The following is a 19,723-nucleotide window of genomic DNA, read 5'->3' as shown; positions in this document are numbered from 1 at the left end:
CCAAAAGGAACAGTTCCAACTTGTTTCTACTTAATTGGAGAGAATTTAACACCAATAAATGCAGTTTGGAGAGGAAAATCAAATGCTTGGATCTTGACTTAAATGCCTTCTCCCTCTGCTTCTGAGCGGAGTAGTCCAAACACATTACAGCTAGTTTAAAGTGGTAGTTAATAATCTTTGAGCTGCACTACTGCTGCTCTTGTGCAGGTGGATTAATCACATCTGCTCTAAGGAGAGAAAGCTCCTCCCAGGCCTGCATTAGAGTGACCTAAGTGGTACCAGGCTCTCTGTCTCCGTGTTAATCAATTGTCAAGCTTGCAGACAAAGAGCACAATCAACCCCTTATGCGAAGGACCAAGTAGGAGGGATATGTGCCCATGTGCCCAGACTATTTTGTTGGAGTCAGGGCAGAAAGAAGCAGAAGCCAGAGAGCCTGGCGTGCTCTGGCTCCTTAAGATCCAACTATTTATGTCTATGGATCTGGTTTGTCCTGTCAGTTCCCCCTTACAATTCTGTGACTCTGGCCCTACAGCTAGCATGTTTGTATAGCCTCATCCTTTGGATTGGAGATAGCTGTCCTGCCTGGTAGCCATTTTCAGAAAGTCAAGTGGGGCATTTATATTTATTCATTTTTTAAATGTTGCACTGTATGACCATTTCTTACTCCAGTCAGCAACTTCCTTCTAGTCCTCTAGCATCAGTTGCCTTTGGTGAGAGACAACTTGCACATCTATGGTTAGCCATCTAGCAATTTCATACATGGATGCTTGGAGGAATGGCAACACTTCCCGATAACTTATCCCTGTGCCTCTAGTTCTGTAGGTACATCTGCCACTTTGCCTTATAAAGAGTATCAGCTTCTTAACCCTGTGGACAGTTTAGTACTGCCTCTGGAGAGTTGTGGGGATGCTGTGGGTCACCCTCAGAAGGGGGCCTTTTGTTTGCCGCTCCTGGGTTAAAACTTGCTACTTAATTTATCTTGCCTTCTTCCTGGAAGAGAGCAGAATATTTTGAAGAGGGAGTTGACGCACTGAGACAGAGTTTCATAACATGTTCCTAAGGATGAAAGGGAGACTAGAAGTGTAAGCACTGAAAGATATTCCCCTCAGGGGATTCAAGTCCCCCCCCACTGGCTTCTCCAAGATAGGGCTGAGAGAGATTCCTGCCTGCAACCTTGGAGAAGCCGCTGCCAGTCTGTGAAGACAATACTGAGCTAGATGGTCTGTACCAATGGTCTGACTCAGTATATGGCAGCTTCCTATGTTCCTATGGATATTTCACAGCTGATTTCCTTGCTAACAGAGCAAAGAGGCACCTTTTTAAAGTGGTGATTCTCTTATATTTAGCAGAGGAAGAGCAACTGGCCCTACTCAACCCCAGCACAGCATTCCTCTGGTGGTTGCTCCTGGTATCTACCCTTTAAAAAAAAAGTCTGTAAGCCCTTAGGGGCAACGGAACTATCTTTATTTTTCTATATAAACACTTTGTGAACTTCTGTTGCAAAGCAGTATATCAATACTTATAAGATGTTAATAAAAGACAAGCAAACTATCCACTGTGATACCAAATATTCACTCACTCTGTTCCTTAAGAAGGCTTGACACACACAAAAATACACACAACAGATTAATAGCCAAATCAATAAATGCAGCATTAGCAGCTGTTGTTTTTCTTGTCGATAACCCCAAATCAGCTGAAGACCTCCATGCAGCCAAATTGTATGGCCATTTCCTGTTCCAGGCCTCAACTAAGCACATGGATTATGTCATAATACACAATGCTCATGTCATTAAGGTTCTAAAACTGTCGTGTGCATTCTTGCCAGTTGAAGTGATGGCCAGAGCATAGAGAATGGATATAAATGAAAACCAGAAAACAAAATGTCAAGCAGAGGAAGTGCAAGTGGTGGCTGTGCTCCATCAAAAAGGGGCACAATAGTTAAGCATGGCATCAAGCCTAAAGAAGAGGGATCTTCTGCTCCAAGGAGGATAGTGAAAGAAACCAGAGCTGTTGTTGTAGACATTGGCACGGGTTCCTGCAAGTGTGGGTTTGCTGGAGAACCAAAGCCAACCCATGTGGTCTCATCTACCGTGGGTAAGCATTTGCAGGAGACTGCAAAAACGGGGGATAATAGGAAAGAGACTTTTGTTGGCAGAGAACTTAAAGATGCAACAATACCCCTGAAACTTGTCAACCCTTTGAGACATGGAATAATAGTGGACTGGGATACTGTTCAAGACATATGGGAATATCTTTTCCACAAGGAGATGAAGATTCGGCCTGAGGACCATGCTGTTCTAGTATCAGATCCTCCGCTGAGCCCTACCACCAACAGAGAAAAATATGCAGAAATGCTCTTTGAAACATTCTGTACCCCTGCTATGCACATTGCGTACCAATCTAGATTGTCAATGTATTCCTATGGGAAAACATCAGGTCTTGTTGTGGAGAGTGGCCATGGTGTCTCCTATGTGGTTCCTATTTATGAAGGCTACACCCTGCCCAGCAATACTGAACGGGCAGACTATGCGGGGTCAGATGTCACCCAGTATCTGATGAAGTTATTAAATGAATCTGGAAATGGGTTCACTGAAAAGCAATGGTACATTTTGGAAGATATCAAAGAGAATTATTGCTTCACCTCGTTGGACTGTCAACAGGACGCAAATGCACCTTCCAGGAAACATGAAATTGAATATGAGCTCCCTGACGGAAAAATGATCACTATTGGCAAAGAGAGATTCATGTGCACTGAGATGCTCTTCAAGCCATCCTTGATAAACTCACAGCAGCTGGGGCTTCCTCTCCTAACCTTGACATCCCTCAATAAGTGTGATGTTGCCTTAAAAAAAAATCTGATGAGCAACATTTTGTTGTGTGGAGGCTGTACCACAATGAAAGGCTTTGCAGACCGCTTCCAGAGGGAGCTAATCAGAATGTGTCCAAATGACAATCCCATTTCATCAGCCTCCCCTGGGAGAAAAACTTCTGTATGGACTGGGGGCTCCATCCTGGCATGCCTTAAGGCTTTCCAGCAGCTTTGGGTTCACAGGCGTGAATATGAAGAACGGGGCCCTTTTTACATCTACAGGAAGTGTTTCTGAGCTCCCGACAGATTAATTTCCCTGCCTGCCTGCCCACGCTTACCCACTTAGTTAGATCTACATTGGTTGAAGAAGTTTCGCACTTTCAGCAGTATCCAGCAGAATATTACTTGGTCTGTGAGCACTAGGGGATAGTTTACTTTCTGTTTTCCCTATATTAAAATATCATCGTTAACACCCTGTAATTGCAACTAACTGGCTTTCCATTTCTTGACATAAGTGGCAGACATACAGCAGAGCAGATTTGTACACAGGTCTTCCTTTCAAGATTATCCCCTACAAGTTCTCACTTTATGGAATTGAGTGGGACTTACTTTCCAATAAACACACATAGGATCTGGCTCAATATCTATCTTGTAAAAGAAACAGAAGCAAAGATTGATTGAACTATCGCATTTCACATGCAAATTGTAAGAGAGCTGGACAGAGGACCTATATTAAAGTAGATGTTTGGTTATATCTAATAAATATTTCTGCAAGGAAGAACCTTTTTTGCTTATCTTGTGAGAAAGAAGTGCAAACGAATTAAGCCTTACAATGTTCATGTGGCCAGATGGAGAACAGCAATGCACAGCTGGCTGTATGACATTTTCAAAGATGCTAATATCAAAATAACTTAAGGAAAAAAAGACATAATCCAAAAAAAGCCCTAGTAATTTAAATTTATTTATTGGATTTATAAGCCACCTGGTATAAAACATCTACAAGCAACTTATATAAAACCATTTTTTAAAAGGAGTTAAGCAAAACAGTATAAAAGTCCAAGGCCTCCACAGCCCCTTGGGGGCCCCCAAATCCTCTTTTGTCTGTTTTCCTGCCTGAAACTTTAGGGAAAGTGGCATATAAAGCCTTGGCACCCGCTCCTTAGCAATTTTGGCAAAATATTCTCAGTAAGAATATGAGGAGGAGGAAGGATGCAGGTCTTTCTTTTAAATTACTCTCTCAGTTTACAAAATATTTCTGTATATCCAATATGCACATCACATTTGTTTTTGGATGGCCCAGTTTCACTGCTGAATAGATAGGCATTCATACACAGACATCTGGCATGAAAATGATCATGCACATTTTTTTTGTTGTGATATGTACTTCTAGTTTTTAATCCCAGAAAAATCAACAAATCACTGGGCTTTACTAACTCAACCCTATACTGGAACATGGTATTCTGCATCTATTCTATAGAACTATATTCAGGACTAAAGACATTTCAGGAAGCTACATATTTGTTAAATACACACTTTCCCCATTTGTCTATAAAGTTTGCATTAGGGATGTGCACGAATCGGTTTGGCGCCTCCATAGGAAGCGCCAAACTGGCTTGGGGTCCTGCAGCTGAACCAATTCGGCAGGGCGTAGGGAGCAGTTCCTTTTTTAAAAGGTAGAGGTAAAGTGTGCCATCATGTCATTTTCAACTCCCGGCGCCCACAAAGCCCTGTGGTTGTCGTTGGTAGAATACAGGAGGGGTTTACCATTTCCGCCTCCTGTGCAGTATGAGATGATGCCTTTCAGCATCTTCCTATATCGCTGCTGCCCGACATAGTACAAGCGGGGATTCGAACCGGCAACCTTCTGCTTGTTAGTCAAGCATTTCCCCACTGCGCCAAGCAGGTCCTTATCTGCTCCTGTGCCAATCGCTTTTCCAGGCACGGCACTAACTCTACAAAAGGCCATGTGGGGCTCTGGCGCTTCTTGCAGTCTACACGCACATTGCATGTGTAGGCTGCAGAGAGCAGCACCACAGCCACGCACAGCCTTTTGTAGAGCACCACGCCCGGAAAAGCAATGGGGCTCATCCCTACTGTGTGTTTGCGTTTCTTTCTGTCTGTCTTTTTATACACAAATCAGTGTAGGAAAGGAGACCAAAACCCACTCACTCGCCTAACCTTGCCACTTTCAGCTGTTTTAAGCATTTCGCCCCTGCTCAGTATTCGTTCTAATCTGCAGTGGAAGACCCCTGTGGCAAGGGGAGGAGCTTAACTTTTCCCCTTATGTCAGGCTTACACAGCTAGGGGAGAAGGCCTGGTCTTGTGATAGCAAGCATGAATTGTCCCCTTTGCTAAACAGAGTCTGCACTGGTTTGCATTTGAATGGGAAACTACATGTGAGCACTGTAAGCTATTCCCGTTAGATGGGACCACTGTGACCATGGAGAAGCTGCTGCCAATCTGTGTAGACACTACTGACCTAGATGGACCAATGGTCTGACTTGGTATAAGGCAGCTTCCTATGTTGTACTGCTAAAAGTGCCCCAGCTCCAGGTTACTATGGATCTAAACAATACATGTAGTTTAGTCCTTAAGCAGCTGGATTCTGCAATGATTGCTGTTTTGTGCTTGCACAGAATTATGTCACACAAGCAGCCCTGCTAGTAAGATAAAGTCACATGTAGTAAACATAGCTGTCCATAAAACAGCATAAAAATTCCTGCTCAGTCACTAAAAACTAGACTTCCAGAAAAGGACTGTGCATCAATGATTTAACAACTTTTCTGTGTAGCAATTTTGTAAGATATTAAGCAGCAATTGAGATCTTGTAGATAATATACATAAATGAAGTGTTAAAGTCAGAGAGATAAATTACAGCAAAACTTTGTTAATCCCTAGATCGCCTCGGCCAGTTGTATCCCGTCCTGTGAGGTCTTCTCATCTGGCCCTTGTTAGTTGTCCTGGGCCCTGGTGTAGTGCGTGGTGCCTGGGCCCGTAGGAGGGCCTTCTCTGTGGCTGCCCCTCTTCTTTGCAGCACTCCCCCCCCCAGCATTTGTTCAGCCCCCTCCTTAGTTGTTATTAAGGCCCTTCTTAAGACCTACCTGTTTTGCCAGGCTTTTGCCCTTTAATTTTTTTTAAAATTGTTGTTCACTGCCTAGAGTCTTTGGAGGAGGTGGTATACAAGAAATTTTTAATAAATAAATAATAAATCCCACTCTCTCTTGGTCTGGGGGAAGAGAGAAAGAAAATACTCTTTAAAAAAAAAAAGCATGGCACTTCAAGGCTAATGTCTGAAAATCCAGAATCAGATTAGTAGTTGATAGAAATATAACCTGGATTGTACCAGGGTGAGGCCTGAGCCCTCAAGAGAATTTGAAGAAAAAGCAGCACACTTCACCACTACATCCATTTCAGTGGAGGGTCTCACTTTTGCTGCACAGCATTAACTGTTGTCCAGTATTAGTTAGAGTTCTATGCCCTTTTAAGAAAGAAGTTCTAAAACCTGGACAGCCAAAGTGGTATTTTGCTTGGTGGATCAGTTTTAAAATGCTAAACTGATTATCTCTTATCAACAGGCTAAAAGGGAATGAAGACTTAAAATGCTACACTGAGACAACCAAACAAGAACAGTGTAAAATAACCAAAGTTGGTTGCTTGGTTTGCAACAGCTATTATTCATTGGCCTTAGAAGTGGGCAAGCCAGGGGCACCTTCCTGAAGCTGAGCTGAGCTTGGCCATTCTCTGTATGTTGTGTGTACTGTCTGCCATGAGCAGAACCAGCAAAGAACTTTCTCTGCCTGATTTCTCTCTGAAGGTGAGAGAGAGAGAGAGAGAGAGAGAGAGAGAGAGAGAGCTGGAAAAAGGAAAGATGACTGAAGAAGCTGCAGAAAGCCTGTGAGACTTCAGTGGGATCCCAGAACTGGAGCAGGAAAGCAGCAAGTTACTGAGAGTACTACTGGGCCCTTTTCATGGGTATTGCTGGGGAATTCATGGGTATTGCAGCGCAAGTCACAATTTGACAGTGCCGATAACCATCTAACCATGGGGGTGTAGGAGGAGGACCACTTCCTGCTCCAGGTGACAGCCAATGTTACTTGGTCTGTGAATAGTTTACTTTCGGTTCTCCCTGTATTGAAAACTCATTTGGCACTCTGCAATTACAACTAAATGGTTTTACGTTTTATATTTCTTGATTTAAGTGACAGACATAAGGCAAAGCAGATCTGTAAATGAGTAAGCCTTTCCTGCCAGATTATCCCTTACAAGGATAAAAGTGAGCATCTAAAGACAAGGATACATGTAATAAACATATCTGACAATACAAGACAAAGCATAAACATTCCTGTTCAATTACTAGAAACTAGACTTCCAGAAAAGGACTATATCAATTATTTAATAATTCTTTTGTATAGCAGTTTTGTAGGATGTGAAGCAATTGAGAACTAGGAAGTAATATACATTAAGTGAAGTGTTAAACTCAGAAAGTTACAACAAAAGTTTATTAAGCTCTTTCTCGGTCTGAGGGAAGAGAGAATATACTCATTTTTTAAAGTATGGTATTTCGAGGCTAAAGCCTTAAAATCCAGAATCAGATTATCAGCTGGTGCAAATATGACCTGGATTCTACCAGGGTGAGAACTGAGCCCTTGAGAAAAATCACCACCCCTACATCCAATTCAGTGGAAGGCCTCGCTTTTGCTGCATAGCGTAAATGTTGTCCAATATTAGCTTGAGTTATATGCCCTTTTTTAAAAAGACAGAAGTCCAAATTGAATCTAGAAAATAAAAGTGGTTTGCAGCATCTATTATTCTTTGAGAGCTTTGTCCAGTTGTCCAGGCAGTACCTCAGAACTGTAGGAGGGGAAAAGAGGATACAGTAGGTTAGGCTATAACATCAGACATACACATATAACGCAATGCAAGTTTGCTTTGGCCTGCCCATTCCTTGCCTTACAAGACATATGACCAACAAGGCATGAGGAGGACAAAATAGGAGGAAACCTTTACTTAAATACAGTCAAGTCCATCAATGGAGTTGGAGTCTGGATTATTGGAGGAGGTTCAAAAGAACGTAAGAACAGTCCTGCTGTGTCAGGCCCAAGGCCTAACTAGTCCTGCAGCCTGTTTCACACAGTGGCCCACCAGATGTCTCTGAGAAACCCATAGGCAAGTGCTGAGGGCATGCCCTCTCTCCTGCAACTGGTATTTAGAGGCATTGTGCCTCTGAGGCTGGAGATGGCCTATAGCCACCAGACTAGTAGCCACAGATAGACTTGTCCTCCATGAAATTGTCTAAGCCCCTCTTAAAGCCATCCAAGCCAGTGGCCATCACCACATCCCGTGGCAGAGAATTCCATAGATTAATTATGCACTGTGTGAAAAAGTACTTCCTTTTTCTTGGCCCTAAATTTCCTGGCCATCAGTTTCATGAGATGACCCCTGATTCCAGTGTTGTGAGAGAGGGAGAAGAATTTCTCTCCGTCCATTCTCTACTCCATGCATAACTTTATACCCCTCTATCATGGCTCTCTGTAGTTGCCTTTTCCAAACTAAAAAGCCCCAGATGTGGTAGCCTTGCCTCATAAGGAAGGTGATCCAGGCCCCTGATAATCTTGGTTGCCCTCTTCAGTACCTTTCCCAGTTCTACAATGTCCTCCTTAAAATACGGTGACCAGTACTATACACAGTACTCCAAATGTGGCCGCACCATAGATTTGTATAAGGGCATTATAATATTAGCAGTTTGATTTTCAATCCCTTTCTTACTGATCCCTAGCATGAAACTGGCCTTTTTCACAGCTGCTGCACATTAAATCGACACTTTCAACAAGCTTTCTACCATGATCCCAAGATCTATCTCCTGGTCAGTCACTGACAGCTCAGTCCCCATCAGTGTACTTGTGAAGTTAGGGTTTTTTTTGCCCCAATATGCATCACTGTACACTTGTTTACACTGAACTACATTTGCCATTTTGTCACCCACTCACCCAATTTGGAGAGATCTTTTTGGAGTGCCTCACAATTTGTTGTGCATTTCACTACCTTAAATATTTTAGTGTTATTTGCAAATTTGGCCATTTTGCTGCTTACCCCAATTTCTAGATAATTTATGAATAAGTTAAAGATCACTGTTCCCAGTTCAATTTCCATTGGGTGCTTTTGTTGAGTTTGGGAGGTATAAACAATTCAGAATCTGGCGGGGGAAAGACAAGAGAGAATACTATTATTATTACAATAAAGATCATGTATATGCCATTTTTAACCAAAAAACTTCACAAAGCAATTTACACAGCAAAAAAGAATGAGGAAGTGGTTCCCTGTCCCAAATGGGTTCTCAGTCTAAACGGAAACACAAAGGAACACCAGCAGCAGCCACTGAGGGATGCTCTGCTAAGATAAAATGAGGACAAGTGCTCTGTCCCGGCTGCTAAATATGAAGCTACCACTTTAAAAGGTGCTTCTTTGCCCAGTTAACAGAGGTGGAACAAATAACAGTATTTGTAACTAAGAAAGAAGCATCTATTCCATCTGCTATTGCAGGCATTCCTGACTTTTTTTAATTTTTTGCCTCAGTACAAGAATCTGTTGATTTTCAGGCATATTAGGAAGTTACTTGAATATCTTCTAATGACCAAATCAATATGGGGGAATAACTCAACAATACTGTTTGAGAAATTTGAGTGTTCATGGCAATTCACATACATTCTCTCAGGAATCCTTACAATAGTGGCAAGTAGGCCGGTATTATCATTGCCCTACTGCAGATGAAGAGGGTGGCGGCTCGCCCTAGGCCACCTACTAAGTTCATGACTCTTGACTCTATCAGCACTTGTCTTAGACAGATGAAGGGGATATACAAGGCTGGATACTACTGGAGAGCTGAATGCTGGGATTATATATATTATTTTAAAAACTTGCTTTCCTATCCATCAGTGGATTCTGAAAGCTTGCAAGATGTATTCAGTGAGCAGGCATAAAGGAAAAAGCACCCCCACACCCCACAAACAGCACTGAAGGATCCTCTCTTTTATTTGGTATACAGAGTTGATTTCTGGAAATGCCCCTCTGTTTCCCCAGACTGAAGCCAAGACGTGCTCTTCTGTTCCTTTTCCTTGCAACAAACCTCCTGACATTTCTGTAAACCTATATGTAGCCCACGTTCAGCTGGCTCAAGACCTCTTCATACATTGTTTTTATGTAAGGAGTGAATGCAACAAAAACATCTACAGGTACACTGATCATGGAGCTTCGATTAACAGATGGTGTGGTAGACCCAGGTTTCCCCTTTGTTCTGTGTGGAATGGTCCTTAGAGACCTGTGAAACCCCAGCTCTTTCCAAACAGGCTCACAAGAGGTTCAGATGAAAGCATTCATAAGCTGGACTTGCTCTTCTGGTGACCTTAGTAGCCGACTGCTGATAAGTGGCAAGCATGAATGCAGTCAGTCTCTGAGAATTATTCTCTTCACTTGACATAATAAAATATATTTTAAAAGTCTGGTTCACACATCCATCTACAACACACTTTGTCACTGGGTTGCTTAGTACTAGATCATGAGTTTCAGAGAGGTAGCGGTGTTATTCTGGCACAGCAAGAACAAAGGGCTCTGGCACAGGGCTCTTCTTTGTTCTAGCTATGCCAGAATAACATGGCTACCTCTCTTGAAGATGAACAACCTTATGCTCCAATCAAGATGCCACAAGATGTAGTTTCGTAAGAACATAAAAAGAGCCTTTCTGGAAGGCCTATCGAGTGGCGGGCACACACACATATACACACATATACACACACGTACGCACGCATGCTGCATGCATGTGCAGGCATTACCCCTACTATCCAGCATTGTGCATGCCTGGGCCAGTGGCTAACCTGGCATCCTGCGTGTCCAATCCGCCCCGTGCCCTGCCTCCATTGCGTAGCTGGCCGTGGCAGCCAGCTGCGGGGTCAACAGAGCAAAAAACTGCCATGCTGATCCCATGCTGATGTTGTACATGCGCATCAGCCAGCTGAGGAACAGGGTGGGGTGCAGAGAATGCTGGGTTGGCCACCTGCCCATGTGTACATGATGTTGGGCAGTGGCAACAGGTCAGTGCATTGATGTTTAAAGTAACACGCTGCCTGCTTCACCAACACCCCTGCTTCAGAGCTCACTGGCTGCCACAGGCCCTATCTAATGCAGCATCCTGTTTTGCAGTGTGGCCCACCAGATGCTCCCCCATGAGCAGGAGATGAAGGCACACCCTCTCTCCTGCAACTGGTATCTAGAGGCATCCTACCTCTGAATCTGGAGGTTGCCCACAGACATCAAGACTAGACTTCTGATGGATAAGACTTCTCCATGAATTGATAGACCTCCACAAATCTGTCTAAGCCTCTTTTAAAGCCACACAAGCTGGTGACCAATACGGGAAGACTCTCACATGAAAGTATGAACCAACAATTGCAAAGCATCATGTCTGTGGGGCAATAAGTGACATAAATGTGCTAATTCACATGTGGACTGCTCATCACTTGATAATTCTCAGTCAAAATGTGTGAATTGTCTGCACTGAACAGTATCTGAGTTGCCATTAAGGAATATCAAAGTTATATAGCCAAATGATAGGCATGCATATCTGTGAATCAGCTCAAAATACAGGCATAGAGAAAGTGATGCAACAAGGGAGAAAATTTTCCTTGGTAGCCAGATAAAATACAATCAGGGCTAATCCAGGGAGCAGTTCCTGTTTTGAATACCAGAGCTTAGCCCAGGAATTTGTGAAGAAATAAAGAACAGTATCTCTGAGCATAAACAGAACATGTCCCATCTGTCAACACACAAAAGTACTACCTGCCTCCATACCACTTGAGATTAGAGGGATGGGATTCCACTGGCTTCAGTTCTGGCACCTCTGTTTACCAAAATTAATAAGCACTGGATGCAGTCAGTGGATTTGTGCAGTGCATCGTTTTTCTCACTCACCTTGTACTGCGGGAGTCGTCATTTTCTGCTGACTATAAGCAGCTGTTATGCTGTTGGCAGTTGAGTTAGGACCCAGGATCTAAAATGGCAAGGAATTGGCAAAAGAAAGTGTTTGCTTACATATAACCAGGAAGTACAACATCTGAGCAGAATTAAAACCTAGCCTGTGTCTTGCTGTACCTTCCAGGCATTTTTACACCTCCACCACCACAGTTATTCTCTTAGGGGGTGAGAGATGCCGAACTACTCCTCAGTTCAAAAGATCAACAATGGGTTGTTGTTTTTAATTTCCCTCTCCTCCTTCTCCAATTGCCACAAGTAGATCAGCTGGCAAGGAGCCCTTCCCAGCCACAATGTCCTGCAATGCCTCCTTAGATATTGCAAGGGATGTGGCTCTTTCTTTAAAGAGAAAATTACTGGGGCAAACCTGCCATAAGAGAGCTAGTAAACCACTGTAGGAAACCCAGGCTTCCACCATATCAGGCTACATGGATCAGTTCTGGTGATGGCAGTGTTACCCCTAGATTGATACCTATAGAATCAATATTCTATAAGGGATATTGATTCCAGGGGAAGCTGCAATGGGCTCTTTTCAAAATGAGCCATCAGAATAAGGATTCAAGTACAGGGACAGGGCCTTTTTGGTGGTGGTGTCTCAACTTTGGAACTCTCCTCCACCTGCCCCGCCCCCCAGGAGTATGGACAGCTGCCTTTCTACATGCCCTTCTGCCCTGCAGTACTAAAGACCTTTTCGTTTCACAGGTATTTGGTCTCCAATAGATTTATCTTGCTATGAACCATAACAGTCATCTTTAAGCTGTATTGAGTTGTGGGGTGGGGGTTTTTGTTTGGTATTGCTGTTAATATTGTCAAGCTGTTTTGGATCCTTCTTTTTTTTGGCGTGAAAATTGGCTCACAAATATTGCTGGTCTATTAAACAAGTGAGTAGCTCCAGTAGTTGCCCCTACTCAGAACTGTGCCAGGAAGAGCACCAGCAGTGCCTAGCTCTACATTCAGGAGCAGAGCTGTAATAGGGTGCCTGTGTTCCAAGGACTCACAGGACCCTGCCTACCCCACTCACCTGCTGACAGAGTTTTTCTCCCCACGCCCTGCAGCACACTCCTCCAGCCCACTGCCACTCTCTGCCCATCCCCAACAGTGCTGCGTGAGGTAGAAGTATGTCGTTGCTGGGGTGAGGAGGCCGCTGCCCAGGAGAAGACAGGCTGCTTATGTCCTCCCTATGCCACTGCCTGCACTGTAAGAGTCAGGGCAATGCAGAGGGCTTAGAATCCAATTCTTACTGGGTTGGCGGGGCTCTGCTGCAAGTCTGGGCTCCAGATTTCAGGGAGGGTGTGTTCCATCAACTGAAGGGTCTCCTCCAAGGCTTGCTGCAACTTCTGGGCTTGCCCATCATAGCCAAAGAGGACTAGATGCTTTAAAAGGCAGTGCACCTCATCTGGAGAAGAAATGAAAGAGACTCCAAGCAAACCAGAGACACAAAACTGCAGGTATTTGGGTGTGTGTGGTGGTGGGGGGTACATGCAAATACCTATTGTCAACCCCAAATGACACAAGATTGATTAAGCAGAATGCCCATCTCTCTTGAGCATGTGTTACAAATCTTTTAAATATGTACTTTGGCCTTGCATATATACTGTAAATTTTAAACTCAAAACAACCGTCACGGAAAGGTGGAACCAGGAGAGGAACCTCTGCACATGAGAAGAACTCTTTCCCCTTGCACAGTGGCTATGCTTAAAATGGCACTCCTGAGGTTACTTGCTTCAGGAGGGAAGCTGCCATTGTTGCCAATTGAAGTGTCATGCCTAGGTCTGGTAGCAGCTTGTGCCAGGGGAAGCTTTCATCAGGACCACAGTGTGAGGGAGAAGGGTTAAATACTCCCCTCCCTACCGTGCTGGCTGTCCCAATCTTGATTTCCCCCTGCATTGCTTTTTAACTTAAGGAGACACAGAAACGTGCACCCCACACAAACATTTACATTAAAATTTCAGTGCTCAATTTAACAATTGCTGATACTGGGCCTATAGCCATGGAAGACCCTGCAGTGCCTGGACACTGCAGGGGCATTCCAGGCCTTTTCCCTGGGTGTTCAGCTTTCCCCCCTCTTTCCTAACCTTTTTGTTTACCAAGATGCAAGAAGAAAAATGCAGGCAGCAAACTGCTCTTGATTCCCAGTATCCTAGCCAATGACTGCAAAATACAAGGATGACTGACAAGCATGTCACACATTAAAAATGTATTTAATGTTTTGTTGTTTTAACAAACTAAATTAACATCTTAAATTGAAACATGCGATAGTAAGACTTTTGTCATTTCACACTGACTTATGATTTGTCCCCCACTCGGTTCACCCTTCTGCCACCGCTCCACCACAAACATTCTGGTAACCGATCTAGGAACAGAGGAAGCTGCCATATACTGAATCAGACCATTGGTCCATCTCGCTCAGTATTGTCTACACAGACTGGCAGCAGCTTCTCCAAAGTTAAAGGCTGGAGTCTCTCTCAGCCCTATCCGGAGATGCCAGGGAGCGGACTTGGAACCTTCTGCATGGAAGCATGAAGATGCTCTTCCCAGAGGGGCTGTATCCCCTGAGAGGAATAGCTTACAGTGCTCACATGTAGTCTCCCATTCAAATGCAAATCAGGGCTGACCCTGCATAGCAAAGAGGACAATTCATGCTTGCTCCCACAAGACCAACTCACTTATCTCTGAATGGTGTCTATAATGAAGGCAAGACAAAAACACACAGTCCAGACCAGTAAATAGACATGAACATTCTTTACACAAAAAGTACAAAGTCCAAGCTAGAGAGTGTCTTTCCTCAGCACACAGGCCTCTGAAAGTAATTTGTATCAGGTTTTATAGTTAAGCAAATAATCTTTAAAGGATTTCTAAATCACAGTTCATCCCTAGAGAGAATATTGCCTCTTCAATATTCAGATGTTGAATAATGTTTGGACACCCACCTACACATTTTTTTCTTTTGGATTTATAGTAATCTTTAGGCGTATTTAGTCTTCAAGGACACCTCATCACTGGGACTCTCTCTCTCTCTGAAGAAGATTAGGTCTTGCTATTTGCCTGTCTATTTGCTCTTGCCATTCTTCCTCTCCACGCCCCCCTCCCCCAATCACTTGTGAGCTTCATACTACATTGAAAGCTCAAAGAGCCTCAGGGACTAACCTTTCAGACCATCAACACTTCGAACTATTTCCCCTAAAACCTCCAGAAGTGCGATGTCCTCCAGGGGGTTCCCTTCCTTCAGGCTGTGTTTCTTGCGTTCTGCCTTGCGACGATTCTTTGAAGAGCGTCTACAAAAGATGTAACATATACTGAAACAGAACCGCTAATGGTATTGCAGGGGCAGGAGAAAGGAAACCAAAGTGGAATAAGCAGGTTTCATGGCGCTTCACCTTGTCCTCATCACGTTCAATGCACCTTGACCAATGTTGGGTTGGCCCACTTAGGCCTAGTTAGACCACATTAGAGCTATATATATAGTTTGGCTCTATATAGAACTATGACTATATCTCATTGGGCTCATTATAGAATACTCCTCCATACCAAAATAAAAAGATTCCAAACCTCCCCATACACAGAAAACTAGCAGCTTAGGCAGAACCTTCCCCACTGACATGCTAGGTTTTCCACAAGCAGGAAGGTTGGTATGGAGGAGCATTACATCTTGTCAGCCTCACCTGCAGTCTGAACAGGTGCAGCCTAGACACAGGTTTATCTCCTCATTGAGAAACGGTCTTTAGTCGTAACTTCTTGTGACTATTTATTTGGCCCTCATAATAATTCTTTGTATTCATGAATACTTGTCAGACATCACTCCAGTATAGATAGCTGTATATTCCCCACCTTTAGAGACTGGACCCTTCAGTAAAGAGGAAAGCAAGAGCACCAGCAACAAAGCCTCTATTTCCATCTGCCCAGAATACATTAAAGATAGCCGACCCATCTTCTGTATTTTCTTGGGCACCTCTGGTCTGGAAGCACGTTTAGCCATATAACTCAACCCATCCCTTTATATGTGGAGTGCGTGACCTTGGATGCGTTTAGGGCATTACACACAAAATCCAAAGAAAGATGCAGTGCTGAAATGAGGAACATGTCTTTCACACACAGAAAGCCAACGTGGTGTAGTGGTTGGAGTGCTGGACTAGGACCGGGGAGACCCGAGTTCAAATCCCCATTCAGCCATGATACTTGCTGGGTAACTCTGGGCCAGTCACCTCTCTCTCAGCCTAACCTACTTCACAGGGTTGTTGTGAGGAGAAACTTGAGCATGTAGTACACGCCTCTGGGCTCCTTGGAGGAAGAACGGCAGTTTTCATATCTGGTGGACACTGTCATTGCAAATATAATTCCAACTTTTACTAGGCAAAATATGGTGAAAAACTAGTGTGAAGGCAAAGTACATACGCAGATATTCTTGAGTTACTGTGAGTGTATTTGGAACTCGTGTCACTAGCTGTCACGATGCTGCTGGTATCAGAAAAGAGGTCAGATTCTGGGCAATTTGGTGCTTCAAAGTCTGCAAAAAACCCAAGGACCTGGTTTAGCTGAAAGAAAGAATGAACTTCCTCACCTTTCCTCCCAAATCCTTCTCTCCGCATCCCCCACGCCGTAATCTTAGTCTTTCTGTAACATTTTTTGCAAATACAGTGCTTGAGAATCCTCTCTCATTTAGCTTCAAAGAGACTTTGCCAGGTGGCTAACTGTTGTTCCAGTCTTGCAAAAGGAGGACCGGAGGCAAATATAGAAGTGATTGTGGCACCTTAAATTATTGTGGCACAAGCGGCAATACCTTTGAAAGTCTTGAAGATACCGTGAGACTTTTTGTTGTTTTTGCAAAGTCACTCAGCAAATAGGCTGTGACTTAACTTAAGCTGATTACAGAGCTGCAATTAGAATTTGGGTCTTCCAAGCCCAAGTTAACAGTCTGGGTCTCCATTAAATACCAAGTAACTGCTTTGCCCAGGAACATGCTACTTATTCATGGCATGAAACATGACTTAGCTCCAATGCATACCCAGCAGCTCATTTCGGGCTTGCTGCTTCAGCTCTCGGACCACAGAGAGGCGTGTCCGATAGCGAGAAAATGCTGCTTTTTGAGCCTCCAGGAATGCCAGATGATTTCTTTGGACTGTAGAGGTAACAATAGGAGAGAGATTATGGACTAAAAGGGAAGCAAGACGTTCAAAACTTTGTCTAAGCAAAGAAAGATTTTTAAAGTTCAGGACCAAGAGGACAGTACTGTACAAGGTTCAAGCAGATTGCCAATCTGAATTCTTCCCCGTGCATTTTAACTAAATAAATAAAATCCCTGCACATGGAAAGCTAGCAAATACCCCTGCTAACTGAGCAAAGGAACAGCTTTTAAGTGGTGATGCTCTTGCATTTAGTAGGGGGGAAAGCAACCATTCCTATCCAAGTATAGTATCCCTCCAGTGGCTGCTGCTGACATCTACCTCATGTTTCTTTTTAGACTTTGAGCCTTTTTGGGACAGGGAACCATCTTATTTCTTTTCAGTTCAGCTTCGAGAAGTTTTTCTTGTTGAAAAGCAGTATATAAATATTCATAATAATTCATAATTTGGACTACTGCAGTGCACTCTACGTGGATGGTTTGGAAGCTTCAGCTGATCCAGAATGCTGCTTTAAGGATGCTCATGAGCGCAAGTCGCTTCATAAGTGTCACACCCATTCTGTGGCTTCTTCATTGGTTACCAATCCACTTCCAGGCTAGATTCAAAATGCTGGTCTTGACCTTTAAAGCTCTACACAGCTTGGGGCCGGAGTACCTGTTGGACTGCAATCGCCCATATGAACCTGCCAGGGCCCTCCACTCATCAACTCAGGCCCTGCTCATGACCCTGCCACTAACAGAGATCTGGTTGGCAGGGACTAGAGATGGGGCCTTTTCGGTTGTGGCCCCTCGGCTTTGGAATGCCCTCCCTGAAGAGCTTCACCATGCTCTCTCCCTCAGTGTTTTTAACAAACAACTAAAAACACATCTTTTTAAAGAGGCTTTTTAATGTTCCATCTTTGGTTATATCTTGTAGGTTCTTTAGTTTCTATAATTCTCAATTTTTAGCTTTTTAAATAACTTTTAATTTGAAACTTATAAAACCACAATGGTAATTCTGATTGTGGTTCTAGCCTGGACTTCTAACTTGTTTACTTAATTTGGTTAATTTTATTTAACATTGTATCTATTTTATCGTTGTGAGCCACCCCAAGCAATAGTGTACTGGAGGAGGAAAATAATATATAAATAAAATAAACAAAATAAAGCAGAACCTACTCTACCATGCATTGGGAGGGCTGTTTTGCACAGGGGAATCATTCAAAACACAGCTCCCCACTTACAGTCTGAAGTGCTAGAAATCCCCCCAAAAGCTGTACCATATGCTATTTCTGCTAATTGAAGTTTATCAATATAGTTGGCAAGAATTCTATAATTTCAGACCTCTGGAGTTTTCTCACAGTATCCTGACTTTCTACAAACCCTGAAATCCTAATAAACTCATTTATTATTTATTTATTCAGTTTATATTCCGCCCTTCCTGAAGTGGCTCAGGGCAGTTTACATTACAATAAAAAATAAAGAATAAAACAATTAAAATCAAGAAACATTTAAACCAGATTAAATCTCATTAAAATTAAGGTTAAAACTAGATCTTTTTAAAAGCCAGGCTGAAGAGATGGGTCTTTCAGGTTCTCCTGAAGGCTAAGATAGACAGTCCTCTTATATCCACAAGGAACACGTTCCACAACCCAGGGGCAGCAACTGAGAAGGTCCGATCCCAAGTTGCCACCAGATGAACTGGTGGCACCCAAAGACAGATCCCTCCTGATGATCTGAATGAGTGGTGGGGATCTTTTAGAGTGCAGCCAAGAGTGTAGCTGCTATCAGCAAGTAAGGGAAACTTACCTTCTAAGAGAGAGGGTTTAAAGTTGGTCTCCAGAATGTCAGTCCGTCTATATTTGTAAACCTGTTGGAGGAAAAAGGCAAGGACAAGAACCTCTGCATCAAAGCTGTTACCAAGTGACAAACAAAAACTTTTTTCAAGTGGTAGGTACTGGCTTTAAAAGGTCCTTACTAATCTCAAGGCTTCATCCCAGGCAGCTCCTTCCAGGAGGAGAAGAATGGCCTCTTCATAATCCTAGAGGAGAAGCAGCAAAGCTTTCACTGTCATGCTACTGATCAAACACTGACCCTGGCAATGTGGAAGGGAGGTTCTGGACAGTGTTGGATAGACAGATCACATTCATCAGACTTAACAGTCTAGTGAAAACAATGCCTGATTGCCATATAGTGTATCTGCATTGCAAGTAACCTCATACTTTTAAATCTCCATTGTGTGGTGGTGGAGCCAACATCATGTAGACAAGGTTATATGAGATATGAGGGCTTCACAGGAAGAGCCATTCATGCACAAGCCGGATCTGCACAATTTCCCCTACAATTTTCTTCTGATCTGCACAACTGGAGGGGAAGAACCACATGAACTGGGCCTACACACAAACAGCCATCTGTACACCAGATGCCTTCTTAGATTTGTGTGGTGGGATGTATGTTCAGAAAGCGTGTGTATTGGGTGTGTGTGCGTGCAGGAACCAGCCCACGTATGCATGTTAATCACACAATAACAACAGCATAAAGTGACAACCTCTAAACGTGAATGAGGAACAGCAGACATCACAGTTAGATTTTCTGTAACATTTGGCATCACCTCAGCTGCAATGCTTTTCAAGGGAGTCCGTTCACACATTCAGGTGAGAGCCATTAAATGATGGCTAAATAAACAAGTAGTTACGGAGAGGATTCTATGGAGATCTGCCTAGGAGCGCAGCAGGACTAAAAGAACTGGGCAGGGCTATCCAACCTGGGCTCTTAAGGCTAGCAACACTTTTTAA

General features: G+C 43.4%; 2 protein-coding genes across 3 annotated transcripts in view; one reads left to right on the top strand and one right to left on the bottom strand.

The window, feature by feature from the left end:
* Nucleotides 1–222: 222 nt before the first annotated feature.
* Nucleotides 223–3,289, top strand: ACTL7A (actin like 7A). Its single transcript, XM_053296443.1, has one exon. The coding sequence runs from the start codon at nucleotides 1,881–1,883 to the stop codon at nucleotides 3,102–3,104; it is 1,224 nt and encodes a 407-aa protein (XP_053152418.1). The 5' UTR covers nucleotides 223–1,880; the 3' UTR covers nucleotides 3,105–3,289.
* Nucleotides 3,290–7,182: 3,893 nt separating this feature from the next.
* Nucleotides 7,183–19,723, bottom strand: part of ELP1 (elongator acetyltransferase complex subunit 1) — a 65,327-nt gene continuing 52,786 nt past the window's right edge. For both annotated transcript variants that reach the window (XM_053296440.1, XM_053296441.1), the window contains 9 exons: nucleotides 18,907–18,969; nucleotides 18,738–18,798; nucleotides 16,833–16,946; nucleotides 16,223–16,334; nucleotides 14,978–15,105; nucleotides 13,072–13,226; nucleotides 11,771–11,849; nucleotides 8,900–9,002; nucleotides 7,183–7,660 (listed from right to left, as the gene is read on the bottom strand). In XM_053296440.1, coding sequence (XP_053152415.1) covers nucleotides 8,935–9,002; nucleotides 11,771–11,849; nucleotides 13,072–13,226; nucleotides 14,978–15,105; nucleotides 16,223–16,334; nucleotides 16,833–16,946; nucleotides 18,738–18,798; nucleotides 18,907–18,969 — 780 coding nt within the window. In that variant the 3' untranslated portion in view covers nucleotides 7,183–7,660; nucleotides 8,900–8,934. The remainder of the gene's footprint in view (nucleotides 7,661–8,899; nucleotides 9,003–11,770; nucleotides 11,850–13,071; nucleotides 13,227–14,977; nucleotides 15,106–16,222; nucleotides 16,335–16,832; nucleotides 16,947–18,737; nucleotides 18,799–18,906; nucleotides 18,970–19,723) is intronic.

This window comes from Hemicordylus capensis, chromosome 2 (genome assembly GCF_027244095.1).
Source record: "Hemicordylus capensis ecotype Gifberg chromosome 2, rHemCap1.1.pri, whole genome shotgun sequence".
Taxonomy (NCBI): Eukaryota; Metazoa; Chordata; class Lepidosauria; order Squamata; family Cordylidae; genus Hemicordylus; species Hemicordylus capensis.
The sequence above is the reverse complement of the archived record's forward strand: the minus strand, read 5'-3'. Positions and strand labels throughout refer to the sequence as shown.

Coding starts and splice junctions, on each gene's coding strand:
- ACTL7A (XM_053296443.1), top strand. CDS start 1,881: ATGTCAAGCAGAGGAAGTGCAAGTGGTGGCTGTGCTCCATCAAAAAGG.